Here is a 27981-nt window from a genome sequence, read left to right on the forward strand (position 1 = left end):
CCGTGTCACTGGCTCAAGCTACAGGCTTGGCGTGGCTGGGAGCGGCGGCTTAATCGCAACTTCCCTAAATTAATATTTTGTTTTATTTTTCAACATCTAGGGTTTGAAAAACCCTAATTGCTTATAATTTATTCCAATTCTATACTTTGACTCACATATTTCACATAGCAAATATAATTGCGTTATGCATGAAACAAATAGATATATTGACAAATATATGAACATATACAATAAATATTGTAAGGAAAATATAAACATAGGGGGGTTCATGTATCATGGGGAATGTTTTCATGCTACAAGGTCATTTCAAATATCTTGCTTTATTTAAGCGTACCTGATTGGCAGAAATCAACAAAAGCCTTTGAATTTGTAGAAGATTCCTTTTGGAAAGCTAGAATTGCATCTCCAATGCGTTGTATCACGTTCAACACAGAAAAATTAAATTGAATCAATAACATGTATATCAATTCAATAAAATAATAAATTAATCATAAAAAGAATGATTAAAATGTAATAATCCCCTAGTTGATGCACAAAATCAGCGAAGACTTTGGTACAACAGAAAGTGTCAGGTTTTGTGACCTTCGCTTGGTTGCTTCGGTCACTAGTGAGGATAAGTACGTAAATGAATAGAGACAGAGAAGCAAACACAGGATGTACGTGGTTCACCCAGATTGGCTACGTCCACGGAGTAGAGGAGTTCTTATTAGTAGTGAAGGGCTTACACAAGTACAAAGGATCAAGCTCTCAATTTAGTGAGTTCTTGTGAATGATTTAACACAAATGGCATTAGGAAATATTGTGGGGGAATGACCCCTATTTATAGAAAAACTTGTAGCTTTGTCACATTGACATGTGTCATGTTATGATTGGTTCTTGATGTTGACACGTGCTGCGCTCTGATTGGCTTCTAATCTTGACACGTGTCGAGTAGTGATTGGCCTCCTGGTCGGAGGGGAACTCTTCTGGGTCCTTGACAGTATAGCGTTGGCCGGTGCTCGGTAGTTTCGGGATTGGTCAAGTATGGTACAAACAGTGCTCCCCTAAGTTCCCGAGTGAGGGAAACTCCTCGGTTGGGGACTTGCAAGATCCAATCCCTTGAGTAATCACGAAAATTCTAAGTACCGAAGTGTGGTCTGATCTTCATCTGCCCTTCTCTGGAAGTACTTTTCCTCCATCCGGGAATGGTGTATTTAGCTGATGTTGACGCACAAGGTAATGTATCAATTTCACTTGAAGCTTAGTTGTAGTTTCGGGCTTAGTCAAGTGTGATACAAACCCTATAGTAGGAGTCCCTCAAGTCGCCGAGTTAGGAGATCTGCCGAAAGAGGTGACAGACAAGGTAAGCAGTCAAACTTCCAAGTAAGCAACCCAGGATCAGAGGTTTGACTTCGGCTTCCGGTTGATTGTTCTCCTTCTCCTTGTCTCTCATTCAACTGCCAGGATAAGGAGAAGCAAATGGATAAGAGATGATATGAGATACTTTTGCTTTTGAAGAAGTAACTTTCCACAGGCTTATTCTTGAACTGTGCTGGAGGGTTTTCTGGTGCCCTTCAGAGTATAAGGCCAACTCAAAAATTTGAGGGTCAAAACAAGTCCATCAAATCTAGAGTACGTTCGACCTTGATGATATGGGATACTTTTGCTGTTGACGGAATAATGAATGTGGTATGGAAAGCTGTCGTGCTGTAGTGATCTGTTTCAGCTCACTGTTGAACCTTCTGCTTCAATCTTTTGCATGGCAGAAGTGGTGTGCAACCTTTGCATTTAAATGGTCCTTCAGAACATTCCTTCATAGTGACTCATCCACGCTTGGCAGCTTCAGTGTAAAGAGCCAATATCTGATCAACTGTCATGAGGTATTTGCCGGTGGAATTCGTGACCTTGACAGCAGTTGAGGATGAGTACTCGAGAGCAATGCTAAGTAAGCAACCAGGCAAAGGCTCCAGGCAGTCAGTTCCAAATTGGAGGTTTGATTTCAGGTTCCGACTGACTGCTCTCTTTCTCCTTGTCCTGCAGGTGTGGACAAGGACAAAGACAAAGACATGGAGAAAGCATGATATGGGATACTCTTGCTTTCGACCCTGATGATATGAGATACTCTTGTTCTTGGTGTGGCTTATTTGCTGAGGTATTATCGGGGGGAAATAAAGCTGAGTATTTCGAGAGGTTATGTTGATGGTGCCTTTTCGAATGCGAGAAAGGGTTGAGCATTTTTGCAGGTTTGCCTGTCCGTTGAGGAGGGAGGTCAATGTATATAGGGATTTCCCAATAACAAGTAGTAATGCTATTCCTTTACCCTTCTTGGTCACAGCAATGTAGTGGGAGCTGCCAGCTTCACGTGTTTTAATTTTGTCAGAGCACTTTGAAAAAGTGGTATGTGGTATCTGGAAAGCTGATGTTACGTGTGAAGATTACAGACAAGCTTTATCTAAGGAAATCTGGCTCTCGAAGTTCTGAGAGTTGTGCCTCTTCGGTTTTCGAACAAGCAATCCCGTCGAGGATCTGACTCTCGAGATTCGGAAAGCGGTGCTACTCCGGTTTTTTAGAAAGTAATTATGTTGGGAGTCTTTTCTCGAATGTGAGTAAAGGTTGGACGTTCTTGCCAACCTGTCTTGCCGCAAAACCCGGAGGTCGACACACATAGGGACTTTCCAGTTGTCAAGCAGTGGTGTTGTTCCTTTACCCTTATGGGTAATAGTAGGGTAGCTGAAACTTCGAAATTCTGGTGCCTAAACTTTGTCAGAGATCTTTGACAAAGTTATATGTGGTACCCGAGGAGTTGATGGTGCATATGGAGAGAGGTGATTGAACAGTAAGATTCACGTGCTTTCTACTTCACCAGAAATCTTCGACAGATTGCCCGTAATTTCCGCAAAGCTGAGTGTGCATGTGACAGGTGCTGACGAGGCTGAAAAAGCAGGTGCTTCTTCGATTTCTAAGATCGGCCCTCGTGGTCTCTGAGCAGCCCAGCTTTTGAGAAAGCAAACGCCTCTTCGATTTCTGAGATCGGCCCTCGTGGTCTCTGAGTAGCCCAGCTTTTGAGAAAGCAAACGCCTCTTCGATTTCTGAGATCGGCCCTCGTGGTCTCTGAGCAGCCCAGCTTTTGAGAAAGCAAACGCCTCTTCGATTTCTGAAGCTCCGTCGAGTGCAGATTTTTATAGAGGCTGGCATTAAGTTCCACAGCACACTTGAATCTCTACCAGTAGAAGCTCATTTCTTGCACTTCTAAGATCTTGATTTGTCTGACCTCTTCCTTCTTCAACACATTTGAAAATGTCTGGACCCTCCGACCGTCGTTTTGACTTGAACCTTGGAGAAGAGACAGCCACGCCTTCTCCAGACAACATATGGCGCCCATCCTTCATATCCCCTACTGGTCCTCTTACCGTTGGGGATTCTGTGATGAAGAATGATATGACCGCTGCAGTGGTGGCCAGGAACCTTCTCACTCCCAAAGATAATAGACTACTTTCCAAACGGTCTGATGAGTTGGCTGTTAAGGACTCTCTGGCTCTTAGTGTTCAGTGTGCAGGTTCTGTGTCTAATATGGCCCAACGCCTATTTGCTAGAACCCGCCAAGTTGAATCATTGGCTGCTGAAGTGATGAGTCTCAAACAGGAGATTAGAGGGCTCAAGCATGAGAATAAGCAGTTGCACCGGCTCGCCCATGACTATGCTACAAACATGAAGAGGAAGCTTGACCAGATGAAGGAATCTGATGGTAAGGTTTTACTTGATCATCAGCGGTTTGTGGGTTTGTTCCAAAGGCATTTATTGCCTTCGTCCTCTAGGGTTGTACCTGGTAATGAAGCTTCAAATGATGAACCTCCAATGCCTCCTCCTTCTGGGGTTTTGTCAAGTACTGAGGCTCCGGATAACCACCCTCCGGTGCTTTCTCTTTCTGGGGCTCTACCGACTGCTGAGACTTCCCCTAAGCAACCTTTGTGAAGGCTCCCTTTTGTTTGTTTATTTTGACTCATGTATATGTACATATTTGTGGCTTATCGAAAATATTAATAAATAAGCTTTGCTTCATTTCAACATATTGTGTTAAATACACCAAAGCCTTCTTCATAAAGTTCTTTGAATTTTTGCTTTTGTTGAAACCTGTATTGTTGAAGCTTTATGAGTGAAGCATGTAGTTTGAGGTAGTGTTCCCTTAATTTCCCGAGTGAGGAAAACTTCTCGGTTGGAGACTTGAAAAATCCAAGTCACTGAGTGGTTGTGAGACTGCCGAGTATTAAGGTGCAGTAGCATATGGTGGGAGTCCCCCAAGTCTTCAGGCGAAGAGAGTTGCCGAATGAGGTGTCTCGCGTGTTACTAATTTGTCAAAGTAACGAATTCTTGTTTCGATGTCACACATTCGTATATGCTTTATCTAAAAATATTTCCAACTTTTGTGTGTTTGATGCTGCATGCTATTGACTAGACAAGATCAAGTGCAATTAGTAGCTTTTCTCTCTTTTTCATCTTTTCTTTGGTGGAATTGCTTTTCGTTTCCACTAATCAGCCTGAGTGGATGCAAGATAACACCTTTCTCTATATCTCAGATTGCAAAGTCGTCTTCATGAAAGTTTTTCCTTATCTTGTGAACTACAACATATCCAAATTTGAGATCCATCGGAGTAGTACAACTTCAGAAATTCAAGTATGATGAGTAACTGTTCATCAATGTTCTGTTAATCCGTCAGACTTGTTGTGAGCTTCGAAACTCCATTTTCTCTTGTTCAGATCAACATACTTTCTTCATCGAAGTTGTTCCATAACTTGTGAACTACAACATATCCAAATTTGAGGTCCCTCGGAGCAGTATAACTCCAAAAATCCAGGTATGATGAGTGACTGTTTATCATTTGTCTGTCAACCCGTCAGATTTGTTGTGAGCTTTGAAACTCTATTTTCTCTTGCTCAGATCAGCATGCTTTCTTCATTGAAGTTGTTCCTCAGCTTGTGAACTACAACATATCCAAATTTGAGATCCCTCGGAGCAGTATGACTCCAGAAATCCAGGTATGATGAATGACTGGTTATTATTTTTCTGTCAACCCGTCAGATTTGTTGTGAGCTTCGAAACTCCATTTTCTCTTGTTCAGATCGGTATGCTTTCTTCATTGAAGTTGTTCCTCAGCTCGTGAACTACAACATATCCAAATTTGAGATCCCTCGGAGCAGTTATAACTCCAGAAATCCAGGTATGATGAATGACTGGTTATTATTTTTCTGTCAACCCGTCAGATTTGTTGTGAGCTTCGAAACTCCATTTTCTCTTGTTCAGATCGGTATGCTTTCTTCATTGAAGTTGTTCCTCATCAACTCTTTCATAACATATCAAAAATTCCGGATGAACTAACGGTTAAATATTTCCAGATCTTCGAAACATCACAACAGCTTCGAAATCTGCAAGAAGCCGACTATCATGTTTGGAGCTTCAACACTTTAATTTCCGTCGCTCAAACAGAAATGGTTCCTTCTTGAAAGTTGTTCATATGCTCAAGAACTATAGGGTGTCCAAAATTCAGCTCCATTGGAGAAGAGCAGAGGTTGCAGAAATTTGATAGATGAAAGGAGGCGGAAGAGGGAGAGAGAGAAAAAGTCTCTTGGGTTGGATTTCTATTTTGGGGCAGATTCCAATTTTTGTAGCACCTTCATTATTGATGAATTGCTTGTAATTTTGTCCATTATGAAACTTGGGACTTTGGCTTGTTGTTGGATCTATTATAATATGTTTGGGAACATATATAAGTGAATAAATAAGAAGGAAAATTTTGGGCCCTTGTGGGTGTAAAACAAAAAATGTTTATGTTTACCCAAGTGTTTTTGTACAAGTTCAAGGGCATCTTGGGTTTTGTGAACAAAATTTGTTTATTTGGAGCAAGGTTTTGTGTTGAAGCTTTGTAGGTGAAGCTTTGGTGTTGAAGCTTTCTAGGTGAAACTTTGATGGTGAAGCTTTGTAGATGAAGCTTTGTAGATGAAGCTTTCTAGGTGAAGCTTTGATGGTGAAGCTTTGTAGATGAAGCTTTCTAGGTGAAGCTTTGATGGTGAAGCTTTGATGGTGAAAGTATGTAGAGGGAGCTTTCTAGGTGAAGATTTTTTAGGTGAAGCTTTGTAGGTGAAGCTTTTTTAAGTGAAGCTTTTCGGGTGAAGTTTTTTTTTTTTGGTGAAGCTTTGTGGGTGAAGCTTTTTAGGTGAAGCTTTGTGGGTGAAGCTTTGGAGGTGAAGCTTTTCGGGTGAAGCTTGTTGGGTGAAGCTTTTTAGGTGAAGCTTTGTGGGTGAAGCTTTTTAGGTGAAGCTTTGTGGGTGAAGCTTTGGAGGTGAAGCTTTTCGGGTGAAGCTTTTTGGGTGAAGCTTTTTAGGTGAAGCTTTGTGGGTGAAGCTTTGGAGGTGAAGCTTTTCGGGTGAAGCTTTTTGGATGAAGCTGTTTTTTTTTTTTTTTTTTTTTTTTTTTTTTGGCGCTTGACACGGTCTTCATTTGCTTGTTTTGTAGTGACTGTGGAAGACGGATTGCTTTCTGATTGAGAAGGGTTCTGGCATCGCTTGCTATGAATGTAAAAGAGTGAGGGCTGAGTTGGCTAAATTACCTCTTTATTGAATTCATTGCCAAATGGCCTTCATTACATAGGATGCCGAACGGCTATAGCTCAACACTTGTACATCGTGAGTCTATTTGTAGTAGTACTTCAAGTGATCAGCGTTCCATGGATGGCCAATGGTCTTGCCATCAGAGCTTCTAAGTGTGTAAGAGCCAGGGCGACTGATGCCAATGACTTCATACGGTCCATCCCAGTTTGGACTAAGTGTGCCTTCACTCGGGACTCTGTCGCAGAGTAATCTTTTCTTTAAGACCCAGTCTCCTATTTTGAAAGAACGAGGCTTGACCCTAGAGTCATAATAGTTGGAGATGCGCTGCTTGTAGGCGACATTCCTCAAGTGAGCTTGGTTTCTGTGTTCCTCGACTAAATCCAAGTTGAGGGTGAGTTGTTTGTCATTTTCACTTTGAATGTAGTTCTGGACTCGGAATGTTGCTTGCTCGAGCTCAACAGGGACAACCGCCTCTGTGCCAAAGGCAAGTGAGAATGGAGTTTCTCCTGTTGAAGTCCGATATGAAGTGCGATATGACCAAAGAACTTGGGGTACAAATTCTGGCCAACAGCCTTTAGCTTTGTCCAAGCTGGTTTTCAAAGTGCGCTTGATTATTTTGTTGATGGCCTCAACTTGTCCATTAGACTGGGGATGAGCTGGAGAGGCAAATCATAAGTTGATGTTGAACTTAGAGCAGAACAACCTGAACTTCTTGTTGTCAAACTGTCGCCCATTGTCAGTGACTATCGCATTGGGAATGCCGAATCTACAAAGGATGTTCTTCCACACGAAGTCTTCTATCTTTGCCTCAGTAATGGTTGCCAAGGGTTCTACTTCGGCCCACTTTGTGAAGTAGTCCACTGCAACGACTGCGTAACAGACTTTGCCCTTCCCTGCCGGCATTGGGCCGATCAAATCAAGTCCCCACTGGGCGAAGGGCCAAGGGCTGATCATAGGAGTAAGAGGCTCTGGAGGGGAATGAGGAATAGTTGCATATCGTTGACATTTGTCACATGAGCGGGATATTTTGATGGCATCCTGGTGGAGTGTTGGCCAGTAATATCCTTGGCGAAAAGTCTTGTGTGCTAGGGACCGAGATCCAGCATGATCTCCACAGACTCCCTCATGTATTTCCCGAAGGACGATTTCCGCCTCGGCAGGCGTAAGACACCTTAAGTATGGCAGGCTAAAACCTCGCTATTGTGGCGATACCCTTGACGCGGGTTTGACCCACTGCATTGACTGCCTGGGGGCGAGCACTATTGTGGCGATACCCTTGGTTATCGGGATAGTGTCCCTTACTCTTTTTACTGAAAGGAGAGTGGTGAGGATGGAAATCCTTCCTCTTGCCTTGAAATTGATATGTCTGTTGATTCGGTGAAGCATTATGCAAGGCATGGGGAGGTGCCACTGCTGTTTGGAAAGTCGAGGTCATCTCATTTAGGTGAGTCTGGCTTCCACCTCCCACTTGTTGATAAAGGATGGTTGTAGGGGGTTTCTCCTGATATGTCTTTGCCTCGGCGGAGGCATGGTTATAAGCCTGCGCCATCACCTCAGAGTAAGTCTTCCAAGTATTGGCATTGATCATGTATTTAAAGAAACAATCACGTAGGCCTGCCGTGAAGGCTTTGAGGGCAGTCTTGTCGTCTGCCTCGGCACACCGGGAGTATTCATGGCTGAAGCGGCCAACATACATACGTAATGACTCGTCTGGTTTCTGGCGGATAGTGTACAAGTCATCTGCAGAGTGCAAGCGATCGGTTTGGAAAATGTGTTGGGAAACAAATAGTTTCCTCAATTCCTCAAATGAGTCTACCGTCTCAGGTGTAAGACGACAATACCAATTTAGAGCTCCACTAGAGAGGGTGGAGGGGAAGAGAAGACATCGCTCTTCGTCGGTGTGCATCCGGTATGCCATGGTGGATTCAAAGAGGTTAAGGTGCTCAATCGGGTCCTCTTTTCCAGTATAAAGTTGCAAGCCAAGCTTTTGCTTTGTCTTTGCTTGAAGGGGGGTGTTGAGGATCCTCCTTGTAAGAGGGCCAGGCCTGGGTTGGTTCCAGTCAGGTATTTCAGCCTGACGTTCAGCCTTCAACTTGTTTACTTCCTCAAGAAGTTGTAGGACAAGGGGGTCCTGAGCGGAGTTATGTGTCACTGGAGCTTTCCTTCGTAAATCTCCATCTCCTCTTGGAATTAGGAAGGTTTGATCAAGGGCATGTGATTTTTCCCTGGACTCGCTGTACTGGCTTCCAGGGTATGTCTGTCGGAACACCTCTGAGTCCCCTGTACCCTCATGTCTCTCTAGGACTTGTTGCCCCTTCCCCAAATTGGTGGCCGGCTTGGGCCGTGGCAGGGGACCGAGTCTCTCAGAAATCCTTGGGTCATTAATCTTTGAGCTTATATGGATGGAATTCTCTCGACATTGCTTCAGGAAATCCCGACAATCGCGAAAGACGGCTTTCGATCCTTCTGCCCCTTCAGCAAAGAGGTGTCTCCCTCCACTTCTCATGGTTCGGGTCGAAGCAACTGGGTTAAGAGAAGCCTCATGTTGATTATCAAGTCGAAGGGTAATCTGTTCCCTATCAGGGATATCTATGTCGAATGCATGTGACCCTCCATGTTGGAGGGCACCCAGTTGATGGTTGACTTCCACGGGGGCAACAAGCTCGCGTGTCTGAGCTTGCCTAGCTTCGTGGAGTGTCTCGAAGAGCTTCTCATATTGCTCCTGGAGGACCTCATTCCTCATTGCTATCTTGTTGTTCTGAGCTTCCAACTCATCGACTTTAGCTTGAAGAAGAACTCGTTTTCCTTCCTTCTTTCGTTGTTTCGCACTATGTGCAAGGGGGGTGTCATTCTGTGTGCTGTGGCTTCCTTCGCTTCCCATGTTGGAGAGGGATGCCTGATCAAAAGAAAGTGTACGAATGATAGAAACCAGCTTGACACAGCTGAAGAGAGTAGGAATAAGTGTCGTTTCCCACAGACGGCGCCAAATGTTGATGCACAAAATCAGCGAAGACTTTGGTACAACAGAAAGTGTCAGGTTTTGTGACCTTCGCTTGGTTGCTTCGGTCACTAGTGAGGATAAGTACGTAAATGAATAGAGACAGAGAAGCAAACACAGGATGTACGTGGTTCACCCAGATTGGCTACGTCCACGGAGTAGAGGAGTTCTTATTAGTAGTGAAGGGCTTACACAAGTACAAAGGATCAAGCTCTCAATTTAGTGAGTTCTTGTGAATGATTTAACACAAATGGCATTAGGAAATATTGTGGGGGAATGACCCCTATTTATAGAAAAACTTGTAGCTTTGTCACATTGACATGTGTCATGTTATGATTGGTTCTTGATGTTGACACGTGCTGCGCTCTGATTGGCTTCTAATCTTGACACGTGTCGAGTAGTGATTGGCCTCCTGGTCGGAGGGGAACTCTTCTGGGTCCTTGACAGTATAGCGTTGGCCGGTGCTCGGTAGTTTCGGGATTGGTCAAGTATGGTACAAACAAACTCTCTTTAGCGCAGCGTCAAGAGCGTGTTGATAACGTGTTGTAGGCATAATTTACTGAATAATTATGAAGGCCATAGAGAGAGAGAAAGGTGCGGCAATAGTAGAGAGAAAGAGAGAGATGTGTAATTGTGGGTGTGTGTTATTCCACCCTCATTGTGCTTTTATTTATAGTAGTAAAGAAGGTTAATTCATTACCCTTTTAGAACTACAACATTTAATACGTAATCTATTCCTAATAGGAATATAAGAGATATTCCAAGATATACTAGGATTTACACGATCACATTCCTAATCTAATAGGACTGCAACAGAATTAATTTACTTCTAATTGCAGACAGAATAGTGTTGTTAGATTTTCTTTCTTCCACGGAGCAAAAGATGCAGCTGTAAATCCTAGGAGGATCTTAGGGATCCTCCAATCACATTCGTTCATCGTACATTGTGCGATCAGAAATTATTGTAATTTTTTATTTAAAATTAAATATAAATAGTATCTAATAAAAACTAACCACACGATAAACGATAAACGAATGTGATTGGAGGATGCGACAAAGATCCTCTCTCTTGTAAATCGAAGTTAATGCTGGACTGATTCTACTTGCAAATAATTGGATTTTATTAATAAAATAATTATGAATATTGACATCATACACAGTTTATGTTACAAGTATTAAGTAAGGGTAATGTTAGGGAAACTATATTTGAAAACGAAATTTGCAAATTCATGTGTCACTAATAAAAATAAGCACATTTATCAATGTTTAAATAATAAATCAATCATTAACTTTCATATCATTTAGTTTTTAAAATTTTATCTCTAAATTTACTCTCTCTGCATTACTTATTAAGTAAGAGTAAACTGTCGATTTACTCCCTGAACTTTCACTTAACTTTCGATTTCCCCCTTGAACTTTTCTATTGGAAAATTAAGGACTCAAACTAATTTTTTTAGCCGATTTTCCCCCTACCGTTAGTTTTTCATATACTTCATCCATGTTTCTGTTAAGTGAGACCATATGCATAACATGTGAGGGTAGTTAAGTCATTTCACTCCTAAAAATGATTAAAAAACTAAAAATAAAAAACAAAAACAAAACCTTCCCTCTATTTTTTTTCCCGTAATTCCTATCCTCAATTTTATTTTTCCCTCTCATTCATATGCATGAGAAATGAACAAATTAATAATTTGACAAATGCTCATGGTGTTATTGTCTCCAAAGCAGTGCATTAATATAAGAAACATGTTCATAATACTCATAAAAAATGCTCAAGATAATTACATACTTTTCATAATGTCATAATAATCCCAATACAATTCCACAAAATGATCATTAAGAAGTTGGAAAACATAACACCCTCAACCTTACTCAACCATCAGAAATGAAAATAGGTTTAGGTACGAGATTCCAACCAAACGAGGAAGGGCATGTAAGTAGTAGTTGATCTCCACGTGTCATGTGCATTTCGAGAAGAATGTTTGTGCTCTTGTTTTGATAACTAAAACCTTATTTTGCTTGTGTTTGGTTAAGTGGAATGCCCTTATTTTGTAATCGAGATTCTATAGGTTATATACCTTATGGATGGTAAAATCTCTTATGTTTTCCAACTTCTTAAGGATCATTTTGTGGAATTGTATTGGGATTATTACGACATTATGAAAAGTATGTAATTATCTTGAGCATTTTTTATGAGTATTATGAACATGTTTCTTATATTAATGCATTGCTTTGGAGACAATAACACTATGAACATTTGTCAAATTATTAATTTGTTAGAGAAAATAAAAATTGTCACATCCCGACCTGGGCCCCACCACATCCCGGGCTTAACTCTGCTGTAGCACGATATTGTCCGCTTTTGGCTCTGACCACACCCTCACGGTTTTGTTTCTGGGAACTCACACAAGAACTTCCCAGTGGGTCACCCATCATGGGATTGCTCTCGAGCAAACTCGCTTAACTTCGGAGTTCCGACGGAACCCGAAGCCAGTAAGCTCCCAAAAGGCCTCGTGTTAGGTAGAGATGAGAATATACATATAAGGCTTACAAGATCCACTCCCATGGGCGATGTGGGATGTTATAATCCACCTCTCTTAGGGGCCCGACGTCTTCGTCGACACACTTCCGGCCAGGGATTGACTCTGATACCAAATTGTCACATTCCGGTCCGGGCCCCCACCACATCTTGGGCTCGACTCCGGCATAGCATGATATTGTCCGCTTTGGGTCCCAACCACGCCCTCACAATTTTGTTTTTGGGAACTCACACAAGAACTTCCCAGTGGGTCACCCATCATGGGATTGCTCTTGCGCGAACTCACTTAACTTCGGAGTTCCGACGGAACCCGAAGCCAGTAAGCTCCCAAAAGGCCTCGTGCTAAGTAGATATGAGAATATACATATAAGGCTTACAGGATCCACTCATCTGGGCGATGTGAGATGTTACAAAAATGGTAGTAGATGTTTCACGAAAAAAACTAACTTAGCTACTTATGATGACAATAACACCATATGTCATTTTGCATGCATAGGAATGAGAGGGAAAAATAAAATTGATGATAAGAATTAGCGGGAAAAATAGAGGGAAAGTTTTGTTTTTTTTTTCTTCAGTTTTTTAATCATTTTTAAGAGTGAAATGTCTTAACTACCCTCACATGTTGTGCACATGGTCTTACATAACAGAAATATGGATGGAATACATGAAAAACTAACGGTAGGGGGCAAATCAACTAAAAAAAATTAGTTTGAGTTTGTTGATGCATAAAATCAGTGAGAACTTTGGTACAACAGAAAGTGTTAAGTTTGTGACCTTTGCTAGATTGCTCCGGTCACTAGTGTGGATAAGTATGTAAATGGATAGAGATATAGAAGCAAACACAAAATGTACGTGGTTCATCCAGATTGGCTAAGTCTACGGAGTAGAGGAGTTCTCATTAATTATGAAGGGTTTACACAAGTACATAGGTTCAAGCTCTCATTTTGTGAGTACTAGTGAATGATTTAGTACAAATGACATTAGGAAATATTGTGAGAGAATGATCTCTATTTATAGAAGAGAGTTTCTAGTTTCATTCTGACATTGACACGTGTCGTGTTGTGATTGGTTGTCGTGCTGTGATTGGCCTCTTGGTTGGAGGGAAACTCAATGAGAGGGAAAAATAAAATTGATGATAGGAATTAGCGGGAAAAAATAGTGGGAAAGTTTTGTTTTTTTTTTATTTTCAGTTTTTTAATCATTTTTAAGAGTGAAATGTCTTAACTACCCTTACATGTTGTGCACAAGGCCTTACATAACAGAAATATGGATGGAATACATGAAAAACTAACGGTAGGGGGCAAATCAGCTAAAAAAAATTAGTTTGAGTCCTTAATTTTCCAATATAAAAGTTTAAGGGAAAAATCGAAAACTAAGTGAAAGTTTAGGAGTAAATCGACAGTTTACTCTATTAAGTAATAGCGCGGCGGGAGGGAGAGGGAGTGGGATTGAGTGGGGAGTAGACATGCAGGACACGCAGCATATAAAGCCTGAAGAAATGCAACCTAGCCCTGCTGGGCCAACATTGCATAGCATAGAACCCCTAGTAGCATTGTAGCATTGCCACAGAAAGTGAGAGCAGTTGAAGGAATCTATTGCAGAAGCTTTTCTTCTTCCAATTAATTGTTAAATTTACTATATTATATAAAAAGTAAATTAACCAAATTCATTAATATAAGTAGTTCATCTTTAGTACAGTGTCTTTTTTGTCAAACAAAATTACTTTCATTAATTAAACAAGAAATAGAAAGTTTAAAGACAATCTAAATACAAGCATAGCCTAAATGTAAATATAACAGAAAAAGATGATGCTATAGAGATCAAATTAATTTTGAAACCAAATTATGTGTCACTAATAAGCAATAAACATTTTACTCAACACTTAAATAATAATTCAATCATCAACAACCACATCATTTGGTTTACAAAATTTGATCTCCTTAGCATTACTTTAACAAAAAAACTCAAAAAGAGTAAGCTCACAACAACAAAAACCCTATATCTGGAAGAATGTAGACTCCACCACACTAGCTGGCCATCGCCAATCCGCCACCACAACCACCAAGAGGAAGAACTCATGAACAAACTGGATGAACGAAAAATGGAGGTGAGCAAGCCACCTGTGTAAAGACCGTTCTCATAATCCTACTAAATAGTGCTAAAAGTATTTTAACAACCACCCAACATCAAAGTGTACCGTAGAGGAAGGACACGCGATGAGCGGAGTATTAGAGGTTGTTGGAGGACTGATGATGGGGAGAAACATTGTAGGAAAAAAGGGATATAGAAGCCCATATCTTAGGCAATCTCAAGAAAGTTGGGACAAGGCTCTAGGGAACTAGAAATTAAAGACCAAAAGAAATGGATATGCAAAAGCCAAAAAACGCAAAAAAAGGGAGGAGACGAGTAAAAAGGGGGAAGCAAAGAAACAAAGAGGAAGGGTTCGGAAGGAAAAGGGAAAATCAATCATAGGAGAAGATGGGTGGGAACTGGGGAGAGGGAGGAGGGCTAGGAGACTTGAGAGGATGGAAGGCAAGCTAGCCGAAACCAGGGGTCGACGCCCAAGGGGCTTTCAAAGAAAGGGTTTTTGGGAGGGAGGGAGAAACATGGCTCCAGAGAGGAAAAAAAAAAAAGTTCTCATTTACACTCCTAACACTAGCTGATTGTCTAATACAGAAATTAAGAGATTGATTTTTTGTAGTCTAGTTTATTAAATAATCCAAAATTTACACTGTGTTAACATTCAATTCTTTGACTACTCAATGGTCTCGAAATATTGAAAAAAATAATTGAAAATTCACACTATATTTTATTACAATTGGAATATTGAAGTAATTAACCAAATTTTTAGTAGACTAATTTTTGCATAATAGAGCTTTGAAAGAGATCTAAATATAAATCAGTTCTAATTATCAAACACCACCATGCATGATAAAAAAAAACGTAAAATGAGAAGGTTTATAAAAAAACTTATGACTCTGACATTTTAATTTTACCTTCTCAGTTATCTTATCATCATGCAATATTATTACAATCAAAACCGTTTAATTTTTAAACCACTAGGATTAAAGACAAAAATGAATCCACGTAAAGTGCTGCTATCAAGAGATTTTTTAATATAACCAGTAGACAGAATAATACATAATATGTCATTATGTAAATGATAGTTTTATAGTTTCTTCGGCTTGGGCCGTCTTCAAATATATTCAAGTATTGGTGTCTTTTTACACACTTTTTTAAGTCAGTCTTCCACGTGCTCCTGGGGGTCTCTCTCTCTCTCTCTCTTCAGTGCCGTGATATATTATTTTCTCCCACTCAATTGCACCTTCTGACCATCTCTTCTTACCCTTTTCTCTGTTTTGTTTGCTTCCACCCCCCATCTCTCCATCCAGCACAGAAAACCAGAAAAACAAAAACAGGACCCCTACCCATTGTGTAGAAAGATCAAACCTACCTCCCCATAACGGAAAGATTTGATCTTGGCAAACAGATTTTGAAAGATATGAATGCTGTAGCTGATCAAGATCAAGACATGGGAGATGGAATGCAGTGCAGTGACCATCCGTACAGAAGCAACCCAGGTGGGATCTGCGCTTTCTGCCTCCAGGAGAAGCTCGGCAAGCTTGTTTCTTCCGCCTCCCCTCTTCCCATCCACGCTTCTGCAACCTCTTCTTCTTCCTCCCCTCCTTTTAGATCTGACATCATCAATGGCGGCAATGGAGCTGCTGCTGGTCCGTCCAACCTCTCCGTCCACCCAACTTCTTCGTCATCAGCAAAACCCAGAAGCATTGGTAGTAATTCCCGCCACGACGATGAGTTTTACAACACGAGGAGGGCCAGGATTTCTTTTCTTTTGGCTAAGAAAAAGAAGAAAGTGAATAATGGTGCTGCTACTACTGGGAACGGTGGTGCTACTGTTGCATCTTCCGATCGGGAAGCTGCTAACATGGTGTTTAACCGAAGCAAGTCTACCACCACCCCGCGGCGGGGCCACCATTTCCTGGATGGTTCAGAGGATTTTAGTCCAAGGAAGAGAGGCGGGTTCTGGTCGTTTCTGTATCACTCATCCACCAAGAACTCGTCGCACGCTCTGAACAAGAAGGCAATGGAGAAGTCCAGCTTCAGAGACAACTCCAACTCCAAGATCTCTTCCTCCTCTTCCTTCACGTCGGCGCAAAAGGACTCCAAATGCTTGGGCTCTTCTTCTCTGAGGAATAAAAGCGGACACCTGGCGGTCGACGCGGACGACGACAGCAACAGCAGCCAAGCCACCGCCGCCTCCGCCTCTTCCTTCGAGCGGAAGGTCTCGAGATCCAGATCCGTCGGCTGCGGAAGCCGAAGCTTCTCCGGCGACTTCTTCGAGCGGATCTCAACTGGGTTCGGCGACTGCACTCTCAGAAGAGTCGAGTCGCAGAGAGAAGGCAAGCCCAAAGCCGTGCACCGCGGCGGCGAACACAACCACCACAACAACCACTGCATGAAAGAGAAAGTAAAATGCGGCGGGATTTTCAGTGGGTTCATGATGACGTCCTCGTCTTCGTCATCGTCGTCGTCGTCTTACTGGGTTTCGTCCTCCGCCGAAGGGCCGCTCGTCCACGTCCGAAGCCGGAGCTGGGGGTGGGCGTTTGCGAGTCCGATGAGAGCATTCAGCAAACCTTCTTCGAAAGATGGGAAGAGGGAGATAATTAGACAAGCTTCAGATAAGAACACAGCTCCAAACTTGAATGCGATTCCTTCCTTGCTATCAGTCAGAAGTCGATTATCATCATCAGCATAATACACATTAAATTAAACTCTGCTAATTAATTACTTAATTTACTACTTGTTTATTATTAATTACTCTATTAGCGGCTCCCTGTGTTTATTTTGGCTTAATTTGTTGGTTGGTTGGTTGATTGCCATTCCATTAGTAAATGTAACACATTGTCTTGGTCTCTTACATCGTTTCATTTTTCTTTGTAGACATTATTTTGTCATATAAGCAATATTGTGCAATATTATGCGAGGCGGTCAGGACTCAGTTAGTTAAAAGCATTCACTCATGAACACACAAGTTATCCGTCGAATTGTACTTCAATATTCAATATTGTACAAGGAGCTTGGAGCTCCATCACTAAAATATATCACCCTCACATGTGGAGATTTTACATTACTATTGTGTTAAGAGTTTGTAGCTCGGTCGGTTAAAACTATTTACTACCGCTTTCGAAGGTCTGTGTGGCCTGTTGTACACCAATCTTTTGGCAAGGGACTTGTAACACATTGCGTTTAATTGTCGGTCTGAGGTCATGTGGTCGAATCTTCCCTTCTTAATAATCCAATAAAAAAGTAATTTTCAGACTCTCATTTTTTTCCCGACACTTCTCTCTCCTTCTCAACTTTTAATGAATAAGTCGAAGAAGAATTACAGGGTGTAAAAATCACAATTCATTTATATTTATTCTTTCTATAAAAAGAAAGATGAATATTGAAGGAATTGATTCCATGAGGAAAATACAGGTGAGTGTTGCACCATGGTGAAGTGATGGAGGGGAGAGAGCAAATGCTGATTTTTTTTTTTAACAAATGATATTATCTACATCAATGAGTATGAGAGAGTGGACTAGCAATAATATAGTTAAATTTGTCTTTTACGTGAATCAAATCTAATACCTTTCACTTACAATTAAAGATAAATATCAATAGACTGTAATACCAATTGGCAGAACAAATGCAGATGTTGACCATGTTGACCATCTTTTGATGAAATTTGGACCGTTAAGTTATGGCAAATGAAAGAGTTAAAAAAGTATTGTATGTGTTGTGAGTTTCAGATGTCACATGCACACATGTTTGATTGGGGTTTGGAGGAGCTGTAAGGTCTAAATAGATGGATACGTACAAATATCGGAGTGGCCCATTTTAGAGAATCCCCAGCACTATTTGGATTTTGGACTTACACTCCAATTATTTAATTTCTGTTATTTATGATGATCCTTTGACAATTATTATAATATACTTTTAATTAATTTCAATGGTCCCCACCTTCCAGTTTTTTTTTTTTTTAATTTTCAGAGTTTTTAAAGATGAAGATCAGAAGTCACTTAGTACTACAATTTAGTGATATTCATTTTCACTGATAAGTGAGAGGTTTTAGGTTAGATTTTCGCCAAATATGAATTTAAACCACATTATTGATAGCATATTGTGAGATTAAGCCCACCCCTCCTCTTTAGTATAGATAATATCATTTGGAAAAAAAAATGGAAATTAGAAATAATATGGTGAATGATAGAAGTTTAGAAAGCGCAAGTTTTTTCAATTGGCTAATTTTTAGACGGTAAATAATAATGCGTTTGTAATAGATTCTAAATTTTCAGGTCCAAGTATTGAAGTGGTGGCTTGGGAATAAGGTGATACCTCTTCTAACTCAACTGGAGAATGATTTTCAGAGAACGCAACTGCGATGATATTTCGAACTAAACAGATATTAAAAAAGTGAAACGTTTTATTTTTGAGAACTCACAAATATTGTCCACCACATCTCGAGCCCGTTCCACCACCGTAGCACGATATTGTCCACTTTGGGCTTACCATTCCTTCACGGTTTTGTTTTTGAGAACTCACAAGCAACTTCCCAGTGGGTCACCCATTCTAGGAGTGCTTTGGCCTCCTTCTCGCTTAATTTCGGAGTTTCTTCGGAACCCGAAGCCAGTGAGCTCCCAAAGGCCTCGTGCTAGGTAGGAATGGGAATATATATTTAAGGATCACTCCCCTGGGCGATGTGGGATGTCACACCTGTGGCCAAGTCCAATTTGGCTAGGAAAATCCTCAATTCGTCTTGAACTCGTCGGAAACCTTAAAAAGGGTGGTCTTCGATTCGACTTCTCCGGTGCTCTGCTGCCTCCAAGGTTGTTTGGGATTTGTTCCTAGGCTCAAGGAGAGTCTAATAGGGGTGGTGGTTGACGGACTTTGCTTCAGGAATGGCGGATCGCCGCCATGAGACCCAATTCACTTTGCACAATTTCCAAGCCAATTTCCGTTGGTTTTTTTAGTGGAAATGGAAGAAGGTAGGATGCTAGGTCGATTCCAAAGGGTGAGTAGCTTTAATTCGCTGGAAAAATCATCGTGAAAGGCATCAGGAATCATGGGTTCCTCCGGGTCGGATCACTGGTCGAAGGGGGTCCGGTTTGGCCGATTCCTCATTTTCTCTCTTCTCCCTCATTTCCCTCCCTGTTCTCCTTTCTTGATTGGGCAATCCCTTCCCCCATCTCTCTTTTCTTCCTCCTCTCATCCGTCTCTCTCTCTCCTTCCTCTTCTCCATTCTTTATCACAACTGTCCATGTGGTTCAATCAAATTACTCCAGAAAATTTGGAGCCTTCTAGAGTGAAGGTTAAATTTACTAAAATGCACCCGACTTTAAACGTTAATAACTCATTCGTTAAAACTCCAAATTACGTTCCGTTACGCTCACGCATTCGTAGTGACAAGCACTACGAGGATACACTAAAAGAATGTTTCCTACATCTCCCAATACAGTGGTCAACAAAAGTTGACACCCTTGCCTTTAAGGGCATTTTTGTCAATTCACTCATTTAAAATTAATAAAAACGTAAAATTAGGGACGGGTTGTCACAATAAACACATATAATTATCATGGGTACGTTCATAAAAAAATATTGGCACAAATTAAATAAAAAATATGGGTACATGTTAAAATTCAAAACTATGGGTACAAACTAAATTGAAAATATGGGTACATATTAAAATTCAAAATTATGTGTACAAATTAAAACTAAAAATATTGGTATAAATTAAAAAGAGGATACAAATTATAAATAGAAATATATGAAAAAAATACTAAAAATATTATATTTGAAAATGATTAATAATTTTTCATTTTTAAATTAACATATAATGACTTTAAATAATTTAATATTCAAATAATGACATGAAGAAAAGTCAAGGGACCTTGATCACAAATGAAAAAAGAATAAGGTTTCAATTAATGAGAATGAAAAATGAGAGATGAGAACCTAATCTATCCTTTTTTTAATATAAAATGTACCCATTTTTTTATGTAAAATTCATTCAATCTTTTCTCTAATCCATTTTTTTTATACTTATATGGGTACATTCTATTTCATTTATTTGAGAATGTATCCATGTCCAGTTTAATAGAAGAAATTTAATAATGTTATTAAGCCTATTTTTTTTTTTTTTTGAAAAATGTACCCATGTTTTAGTACAACAATTTTTTGGTTAGTTTTGATAAACGTACCCATGTGTGTGTACACACACACACAATATATATATTGGAGAGTATAATTCATCATTAATATTTTAATCTCATAAATTATGCGTTTTATTTAAAATCTCATTAATATAAATAACTACAAATTTCATTTTTAATTTAAAAATATAATAACCTACATAGAAATACATTATTACATTAATGTCAGAGACTTCGATCAAAAACTAAAAACCACGAAGGTTTTAGTCAAAGAACATTGGTAGTTAGGGACCGCATCCAAAATGTCCTAAAAAAATGATACATTTTTCATCTAACAAATTGGTATACTTAAGAATGGGTATATATAAGATTAAAAAATTGAAAATTTTTCATAAAAAAACTTAATGGGTACAAACTTATTCTAATTTTATTTTTTATATTTTGGAAATGTTTGAATTGAAAATTAATTAGGAGTTTAATAAGGGTATGAGTATTAAAACTCTAAATCAATTACTAATTTTTATTATAAAAAATATGTAACTTACATGTAATTCATTAATATATTAATGTTAGAGACTTTGATTAAATCTAAAAACTGATAAGATCTTAGTCAATAAACATTAGAAACTAAGGACCGAATACTAGTTTTTCCTTCTAACTTTTATTATATATATGGTTAATAGAAAGAGTTGTGAGACTTGAACATGAAACCTCAGATGCAAGGATTGATTGTCTTAATTAACCACATGCTTTGGAAAGAAATTGATTGTGTTCATGGACGGAGGCAGCATATGCCCACTGGTGGCAACTGTCCCCACTCAACTCTTTTTGTCATGAAAAATGCTCCAACTAAAATTATAAATTACCTATATACTGAGAGATGAAGTCTCAGTCCAAACACTCAACTCAAAATACCCTCTCACGTTCTATACTCTTCCTATCCTCTCACCCTTCCGAGCCACGTAATTTTTTCATTAGCTAATGGTTTAGTTTTACCGTTCTAAACACCAGTTGCTCAAAATTATGTTGTTGAAAGATAAGTTAATAGCATTATATCAAAATTTTAATTTAATGTTGCGCCACAAAAGAATATTTATGGCTCCGTCCATGATTGTGTTATCCCAAAACTGCCGTCACTCTTTCTTGGAAAACAGGATTGGGATGATTCCAAGTTAGTTGAAGATACAGTTATTGTCTTAAGACCAAATGGACTCGACACTGCAGGTGCCCTACCTCTCCACGTTCCATCTTCCTGTTACTTTTCCCACTGGACTTTCCATCTGCTTATCATGCACCAGCTGCTTATATGTGCCATGAAAATATCTCACTAAACTCTGCCATCATCCATCATCCATCATCCATGGCTAGGATCCAGGAATACGTTCATGTTTTCCCTGACCTCGTCGAACCCGCCACTGCATGTTATATGATGGCGGCGATTGCAGGCCTTGTTCTCATGTATCTTCTCCGCAAGAGAGAGCCAAGAATTTATTTGGTAGACTTTAGCTGTTACCAGCCACCAAAATCTTATAGGCTGACGACGTCCATGTTCCTAGAGAACGTCCTTCTGGACGGCACAGACCCTGAGAGCACAGCATTCCAAATCAAGATCCTTGAGAAATCCGGGTTCAGCGAGGAGACTAGCATTCCTCCGTCTCTCGCTTGCTTGCCTATCAAGAAATCACTCCAATTTGCGTTGGAAGAGGTCAAAGCAGTGATGTTTGGTGCAGTTTCAGACTTGTTCAACAAGCACAACATAAACCCTAGAGAAATTGATGTTCTGATTTCTAACAGCAGCTTGTTTTGTCCCACACCGTCTCTCAGCACTTTGATCATCAACAAGTTCGGAATGAGAAACAACATCAGAAGCTTCCACTTATCCGGGATGGGATGCAGCGCCGGACTTATTGCAGTTGGTCTAGCCAAGGACTTGCTGAGGGTTCACGAGAACTCATTGGCTTTGATTGTCAGCACTGAGGGATTGCATCTGAATTGGTACACCGGAAAAGTACCGTCCATGTTGCTGACTAATTGTTTGTTTCGGATGGGAGGAGCGGCCGTGTTGATGTCCAGTCGGAATCAAGACAAGAGCAGGGCAAAGTATGAGCTGCAGCATCTTGTCAGAACAAACAATGCACAAGATGATCAGTCTCATGCCTGTGTGTTCCAGGATATAGATCCCGAGAACAAACAGGGGATTTCGATATCAAAGAACATACTCCATGTTGCCGGAGATGTATTGAAAGCAAACATTGGTGCTCTGGGGCCATTGGTTTTGCCACTTTCGGAGCAGTTTCGATATGGGGTTTCGATACTCAGCCGAAAGGTATGGAGTGGGAGGAGGAAGATTCACGTACCGGATTTTAAGAAAGCTTTCGAGCATTTCTGCATACATGCTGGGGGGAGAGCAGTTATACAAGGAATAGAGAAAAACCTGGGGCTGAGAAAAGAAGACGTCGAGGCCTCAAAGATGGCCCTGTACAGATACGGAAACACATCGTCTTCTTCAATATGGTACGAGCTGAGTTACATAGAAGCGAAAGGAAGGATGAAGAAGGGCGATCGGGTGTGGCAAATTGGGTTCGGGAGCGGCTTCAAGTGTAACAGCGCGGTGTGGAAGTGTGTTTCCGATGTGGGAGCTGAGAGTGCAAATGTGTGGAGAGAAATAATCCATTCATATCCCATGGAGGTTCCAAACTGAGAGAGTATATGCAACTTTAGTGTTTAAAGCTCAAAGGACCAAACACAACATGTATAATGTAATGTAATGTAAGGAGCCTGTAGCTCAATCGGCTAAAGGCATTCACCCTTGGCACCCGAGGTGCGTAGTTCAATTTCCCCCTTCCCCATGTTTCCTAACATGTTTCTGTATCTGAGATGTTCAACGAGCTAAAAATGCTCGAGACACGAGACACGGGTTCAATGGCATCCAGATGAATAACTACAAACGTATATGCCCAGCAAACCCTAACTTGAAACCAAACCCTCCTAAAGATGCTGGCGATCGCCAAATTCTACAAGGGTTCAAAAACAAACTCAAACTGCTTATAAATTTAAGAACGCAATATCCTCTGGAAGAGTCAACGTAACTGTCTATCATTCCTTCATCTGTTGGAATGACTCGAGCCCAAAAGTCGAAGAATACGAATGCAGATGAAAGTGTAACTGCATCAAAAATCAAAGAAACAAAACAAAAACGACAACGATCCACCAAACGATGTTTTCTCTTCCATCTGACAAAAATGGTTCCCAATAATTTTCTGACTTTCCACATCTTGCCTATTCTTTAGCTGTCTTACTAGTTTTCTTGCTTTCTTCTGTCTTACCAATTTTCAGTGTCAACTCAAATTGGGCATGGTGGGACATCAAGGGTTGTTCCAGCTTGAATCTGACCCCAGCCAATAAGACGCCAATGCTTCTCAACACGTCGACTGAGGGCAATTTTCTCTCCTTTGCTGGTGCAAACTGGAGACGTGAGTTGCAACTTTGCCAAATCGTTCCTTACAGCAAGAACCCTAGCCCCTGTAGACATGGATCCTATATTCAACATGAGGATCTCGCCCTTGACCAGCTTTGAGACCTTTCCCTGCTTCTCAGACCCCTTTGTCCTGACCCCCAGAAGCCTTCTCAACAAGAAGAAGTTGACCTGTAAAATATACCACAATCTTCATCTACACCAAGGTTTTCAAGATTTGTCTCGTTCGGGATGAGAAAGAAGAAACAAAATAACTCAGAAAAATAAACATACTAAAAAGATGGATAAAGAATAAAGAAGAGAGTACAGTTAGAAGCCATGTCACATCCTCAAATGTAAAACAAAATGCACTGTCAACAACAAAAACACACAATTCCTCTACGATTGTTTGTAAAAGGAGCACTTGTGCGCGTGCACACGCACACAAAAAAGTTAGCCATTTTCTTAGAAACAGCATCCCGTCAAGCTTTAACAGTTCAACCAATTAGCATAATATAAAGTACTACAGCAGTATTGCTTACCTCAAGCTCAACAAATACTTCAGGGAGTGACCCAACTTCACCAAGAACTTGACCCACTAACCTATCAGCACGTGTCAAAGTGGGATCCATGGTTGTTCCAACACCAATAAGACCTCCTGGCACCGCAAATTGCAACTCATTTTGCTCAGCATACAATGAAACAATTCTAGAATATATTGGCGTGCACTTGATATTTCCACTCTCGTCTTTAACAACAATCCCAGGACGAACCTCAATAAATTGGTTGACTTTCAGAACACCCTGCCACGACCACATTGTAAAATACGTTATTCATTAAGCATTTAGGGAACTAACTACTTCAGAAACCTTCCCAAATTCCACAAATTATTAGATCCAAATCAAGAGCATGTGTTCACATTTTCACGACCCAAAACTTCTAACATTGAATGACAAAGCAGGACTAAAATTAGAAAAAAGAAAAAAGAAACCACAAATACCATGAGTTGACACCAAATGGGAATAATCAAACATTGTCTACGCTTTCGACAAAATACGACATTAGAAGACATACCCTGAGGATACTTCCACCAGCCACTCCACCTCTAATCTCATCAACCTCGTACCCAGGTTTATTGACGTCAAAAGAACGGATAACAATCATATTGGGAGGTGAGATAAAGTTCCTTTCTGGAATGGGGATCTTTTTTACAATGTATTCACACACGACGTCAATATTATACTTCAACTGAGCAGAAATTGGCACCACTGGTGCATTATCAGCTACAGTTCCCTGGTACACAAAATGCTTAACGATTAATGAACTGAAACCTATAAAACAGATGGGAAAAAAAGCTCCAAAGGAACTTACCTGAATAAACTTCCTGATTGCCTCATGTTGGTTAATGGCCACATTCTCCTGAATGAGATCAACTTTATTCTGAAGAATGATAATATGTTGAAGACGCATAATTTCAACAGCAGCCAGATGCTCAGAAGTTTGTGGTTGGGGACAGCTTTCATTAGCAGCAATGAGAAGTAATGCTCCGTCCATAATTGCGGCACCATTAAGCATAGTAGCCATAAGAATATCGTGACCCTATAAAAAAAGAATAACTTTTGAAGAAACATAACAAAATCAAATCAAGATAAACCACGAAATAATTTGGACAAGACATAGAATGTGAAATATGACAATCATTAATAGAGAAACCCTCTTGCAACTAATAATGTTGCAAGAACCCATAGGAAAAATCTAACTTCAATGCTACTAAATAAAATGTCATCCATGGGTATAACAAACAAAAAATATGCCGAGACAATATATATATATATGATCACGACAAAGTATCAGACTATCAGAAGCTTTTATCAAGCAAGGACGACCAGGTACACACCACCATTTATTCCCAACAATTTAGTGTAGTCATAAATATTATGGCATATAGAAAATGGTACAAACAATACAACACAAAGCCTTACCGGGCAATCTACAAAAGACACATGTCTCAACAATTTCATCCTGCAGTTCTCAAATCCAGGAACATCACAGAGAGGAGCATCTTCCTTTCCACTTCCATATGCCCTAATAAAGAAATGAATATGCATTAACAAAAAGGGTCGAATGTGATAAAAGACACTTATATTAACTGGATGCCTACTTGTAAGCCATCGGTCGAGGGCAGCGCTCGTCTTCACATATATATATCTTTGCATTGGCATATCCAAGCTTGATAGTAATGTTGCGCTCCAGCTCATTTTTAAAACGAACAGTCTGCATATCATTAATGTTTGATTTTTTATGTCTTAAAAATATAAACTTGCAATGGAATATCCAAGCTTAAATGTTCACAACACATAATTTGAGAAATATAGCTCAAACCAACAAACCAGTTATTGTACATGGTGCATGCAATGTTGGACCAATGTAATACACTATAGGCCCTTACCCAATAGCTTAAGGTTTTGGTATATAAAGTAACTTAGCAACAGTGAAATGAAAGAAGAATTGAAGCTCGGTCTATATCCACCGTTTACATAACCAAAGACACTATTAAATTTATTTTGATAGCAACCAAACTATCAAACCTATAGGGTAAGATTACATTTATCCCTCTTTTCTCATAATTTACAGACTATCATCCTGGAGAATATAGTCCATACTATAAGACAGCTTCCATTTTCAATGCTCCGCTTAAGAGTAAACATACATTCACCAAGAATAAAAGGTATATGATTCGTAGCCATCTGATACGATTAGCCACTTTTGTTAGTGAGCTGTAGAAATATGAAAATGCTCAACATCCTAAATTCTCTCATTCCGTAAACATAATTCATTAGTGTCCTAGAAAAATATTTCCTAATATATTTTCCTTGGCAGTGAGTGTGCATTCGTAGCTCAAAGAGAACAAGCAGCCATAACTGGATACAACTTTTTTACACCCTCGTGAGTGGAAACACAGGCTTGCTTGTCTTTACAATGTCCACACAGAAATAAACAGAAAAGATGCGAGCAGTATCAAATGCAAAATGGAAACAACTAATCACCTGAACACCAGAAATTGCTTTTACAACTGTTGACTTTCCATGAGCCACATGACCAATAGTACCTGAAAAACAACTCGCATAAATTGAAGCAAGCACAAAAATTAGGACCCCGTACCAACAAACCAATGATGGTCAAATCAATATAAGAATGGCCATAATAATCCCAGAGCAGTCTGAACATCAGAATGAAGATTACCAATATTGATAGTCGCCTGACGAGATATAACTTCAGGCGAGAGTGGATGCAACTTTGTTACATCCAGTTTACTCAGGTCTTGCTCCATCAAACCTTTCCTCGACATTTTGACAGTTACTTGAAAGTAAACAGCTAGCAACTGGGTGGTATCAAAAGTGACGAAATCAAAACTGTGAAAGACTGCATCAATTACCCAAATTGTTGATTAACATTAAGACTCGGTTGAAAACGGACAATAGTACACAAGTAATAGTATTTGCTGCAAAACCATAGAGGCATTTAGTGCAACACCACTTCAAATTTACCATGAACAAGATTATGAATAAAATCCTATCAACAACGAAGACGAAAAGATAAATGAAAAATTAGACTAGAAACATTCATTTCAGAAGAAAATTCCATGTCCACATCCTAAATTTCGACCAAAAAAACATTTTCTATAAAATGACCAGTAAAACAACAAAAAAGAAGAATAAAACCCTAATTTCCACCGAAATGAAATTCATTGACGGCGGCCAACAGTAAAACCCAAGATGCCAAAACCCTAAAATCTCCAAAAAGTAAAAATGCTCCTCTTTTACACCAGACAAACAACAAATTGATAATAAAATACAGCAACTCAAACAATAACACACTCGTATCAAACAGCTTGAAAATCTCACAAGAAAATAAAAATTAAAAATTAAAAAATACAAATGAAATACCAGTGGCTGTAGAGAGAGAGAGAGAGAGAGAGAGAGAGAGAGAGCGAGATTGGTACAGACCTGGACGATGCGATTAGGGCAAGACGACGAGAGTGAGCGAGGTTTTCTGTTGAGCTGGAGAGAGAGACCAGGTTTAAGGGGAATTCGCTGCTACCTTCTAGGGATAGTGTTTCGCTGCATCTTTAGAGCAGCTCCAGCGGGAGCTCCTGCTCGAGGGACAGGCTCTGGAACAGGGCTTGATTGCCCGA

General features: G+C 40.0%; 3 protein-coding genes and 1 long non-coding RNA gene across 5 annotated transcripts; 3 read left to right on the top strand and 1 right to left on the bottom strand.

Moving 5' to 3' along the window:
- Positions 1-4140: 4140 nt before the first annotated feature.
- On the top strand, positions 4141-6090 carry LOC126606840 (uncharacterized). Its single transcript, XR_007617389.1, has 5 exons — positions 4141-4832; positions 4916-4993; positions 5176-5195; positions 5371-5929; positions 5986-6090. It is a non-coding gene; the product is annotated as an uncharacterized LOC126606840 (long non-coding RNA).
- A 9289-nt stretch (positions 6091-15379) lies between these two features.
- On the top strand, positions 15380-17058 carry LOC126606286 (uncharacterized). The gene has a single exon (XM_050273654.1). The coding sequence runs from the start codon at positions 15622-15624 to the stop codon at positions 16894-16896; it is 1275 nt and encodes a 424-aa protein (XP_050129611.1). The 5' UTR covers positions 15380-15621; the 3' UTR covers positions 16897-17058.
- A 4634-nt stretch (positions 17059-21692) lies between these two features.
- LOC126609126 (3-ketoacyl-CoA synthase 7-like) lies at positions 21693-23033 on the top strand. Its single transcript, XM_050277127.1, has one exon. The coding sequence runs from the start codon at positions 21693-21695 to the stop codon at positions 23031-23033; it is 1341 nt and encodes a 446-aa protein (XP_050133084.1).
- A 322-nt stretch (positions 23034-23355) lies between these two features.
- Positions 23356-27914, bottom strand: LOC126607905 (eukaryotic translation initiation factor 2 subunit gamma-like). Of its 2 annotated transcripts, none has more exons than XM_050275610.1 (9): positions 27794-27914; positions 27030-27168; positions 26834-26895; positions 25948-26060; positions 25769-25871; positions 25158-25385; positions 24861-25079; positions 24329-24589; positions 23356-23978 (listed from the first exon to the last, which is right to left on the bottom strand). In XM_050275610.1, exons 2-9 carry the CDS (start codon positions 27133-27135, stop codon positions 23676-23678), a joined length of 1395 nt encoding a protein of 464 aa, XP_050131567.1. In that variant the 5' UTR covers positions 27136-27168; positions 27794-27914; the 3' UTR covers positions 23356-23675. The 2 variants fall into 2 exon arrangements, with proteins under 2 accessions (XP_050131567.1, XP_050131566.1); XM_050275609.1 differs by having other exon boundaries at positions 27030-27209.
- Positions 27915-27981: the final 67 nt, after the last annotated feature.

The sequence above is a fragment of the Malus sylvestris genome, chromosome 16 (assembly GCF_916048215.2).
Source record: "Malus sylvestris chromosome 16, drMalSylv7.2, whole genome shotgun sequence".
NCBI lineage: Eukaryota > Viridiplantae > Streptophyta > Magnoliopsida > Rosales > Rosaceae > Malus > Malus sylvestris.

Excerpts from the sequence above, each read along its gene's own strand:
- LOC126606286 (XM_050273654.1), top strand. The coding sequence starts at position 15,622 with ATGAATGCTGTAGCTGATCAAGATCAAGACATGGGAGATGGAATGCAG.
- LOC126609126 (XM_050277127.1), top strand. The coding sequence starts at position 21,693 with ATGGCTAGGATCCAGGAATACGTTCATGTTTTCCCTGACCTCGTCGAA.
- LOC126607905 (XM_050275610.1), bottom strand. The coding sequence starts at position 27,135 with ATGTCGAGGAAAGGTTTGATGGAGCAAGACCTGAGTAAACTGGATGTA. Across the intron at positions 26,061-26,833 it reads AAGCAATTTCTGGTGTTCAG|ACTGTTCGTTTTAAAAATGA; the intron begins GTGATTAGTTGT and ends AATGATATGCAG. Across the intron at positions 25,872-25,947 it reads CCTCGACCGATGGCTTACAA|GGCATATGGAAGTGGAAAGG; the intron begins GTAGGCATCCAG and ends TTTCTTTATTAG.